The 1,696-nt window shown below is 57.8% G+C and overlaps 1 protein-coding gene across 1 annotated transcript in view; it reads right to left on the bottom strand.

The window, feature by feature from the left end:
- Positions 1 to 1,696, bottom strand: part of AQP8 (aquaporin 8) — a gene marked incomplete at its 5' end in the record, with an annotated part of 4,962 nt that overhangs the window by 3,051 nt on the left and 215 nt on the right. Inside the window, 1 exon segment of the mRNA XM_009579869.1 lies at positions 1,606 to 1,696. This exon segment is cut by the window's right edge and continues 17 nt beyond it. Within this exon segment, the coding sequence (XP_009578164.1) occupies positions 1,606 to 1,696 (91 nt within the window).

Raw genomic sequence — 1,696 nt, 5'->3', positions numbered from 1 at the left:
GGAGAGCGGCTGGCAGAGCTGGTACCCAGGGAGGCAGGGAAGGGGACAAGGGCTGTCGGGCAGGGCTGAGGCCACCTCCCGGCCACACCAGCGCTGCTGGACTCTGCTGGGATTTTCAGGGTTTATCTCCCTTTGCTCGATGCAAATGCAAAAGCACACAGGTCTCCCCGCATCCCTGCGCGCTGCCCACCACGGCCCCGGGGAAGGGCTGGCAGCAGCCCCTAGATCATTCATCTTGAAGACCACATGCAAGACAAACTCAGATACCTTCTAATTAAAACAGATTACCACGGGACACGCATTAATGAACAAGTTTCATAACCAATCAGCCCTAGTAATAATTGCCAGTGAAGGCGATGAGTCAGAGTGTCTAGGAACTATAATTACATCTTATTCTTCAGCTGTAATTAAAGACCCATCATATGAGAGCAAGAAGTTGCGTTGTTTAGGCTAGCAAACGTCTCGGCTGCATGGGGCTCTGGCTGCAAATGCCCCCGGGAAGGGTGGGAGCTCGGGAGCTAAAGGAGGACCTGTCTGCAAATAAACCCCGGCCGGAGCACCCACCCGCCCGCGGGAGCACTCATCCCCAGCCAGGCTCCTCTGCAGCCTCCCTGGGCACAGATCTCTAAAACCTGACTTTAGGCTAAAACTTCTCCCTGCGCAGGACCCTGAGCCAGCTCCTCCTGGCTTCAGAGCTAACGGGGACCCCCGGGGACCCCTCTGCAGCCCCTCATCACAGAGCCCTCCCGTGCTGCTCCCCTGGCCTGTGGCTTCGCTGTGCCGAGGGCTCGGGGTGCAGCGGGTGTCCGGCTCGGCTCCGCCGGCACACGCACCCCGGGTCACTGAGTCCTGACTGCACGAGCCTCACCCCGGGGCGTTAGCCCTCCTAATCAGGCGCTGATAAATTATCAGGTAGTTTGCTCTGGACTCCAGGGCTCGCACGTGAGCCCGGCCGAGCCACAGTGTGTTTGTGTCCCAGCCCAGAGCCACCCCGGCCCTGGGCTGCGCGGAGCCGACCGGAGAGAAGGGGATGAAACTCCACAGGGACTGTTTCAGCTTCTCCCTTCAGGATAAATCTGTATCTTAGCGTTAAACAACGCCATTTTCAACAAGCTTTTGTTGTTGCTTTTGAGGAATTGAAACCATTTTGTAAATGGAATCCAAATTTTTCACCTGAAAATACACAGGGGAGTAGCGTACTCGGATCAAAGTGTTTCAATTCTGACATCCTTTTAAAAGGAAACATCTCAGCTTTCCAAAGGAATGCTTCTGTTTCAGCTTTGACCATTTTTATTCAAAGGGGCTAAAAATAAAACGTTGCAATCAAAAGCCAAGCGAACTCCCCCAAACCCAAGGCGTTGTGGACGACCACCACCTGCACAGCCAGGCCGTTCACCCCGAGGCTCGATGGCAGCGCGCGCTGCTGCCGTCACCAATATTTGGGCAGGAAAGATCCTGAAGGCAGCGTGTAGGAGACAGGAGCATCTCCTCCTGCCCCCGCCTGGAAACCGTGCGGGTGCTGCAGCAGGGACCGAGCCGCCCCCGGGGGGGTGCAGAGGAGGTGGGGGGGAGCATGTGCAGCCCCAGGTGCCGGCCCCCCCTTACCTGATGTCTCCCAGGATGGCGATGGTGAGCCCCAGGGCCAGCCCATGCACCAGGGCGGGCTGCAGCCTCCCCACGCCCTCCGCGTCCTCGA

Source organism: Fulmarus glacialis, unplaced genomic scaffold (assembly GCF_000690835.1).
Source record: "Fulmarus glacialis isolate BGI_N327 unplaced genomic scaffold, ASM69083v1 scaffold29036, whole genome shotgun sequence".
NCBI classification, from domain to species: Eukaryota; Metazoa; Chordata; class Aves; order Procellariiformes; family Procellariidae; genus Fulmarus; species Fulmarus glacialis.
This window is presented reverse-complemented; position numbering and strand designations above follow the sequence as displayed.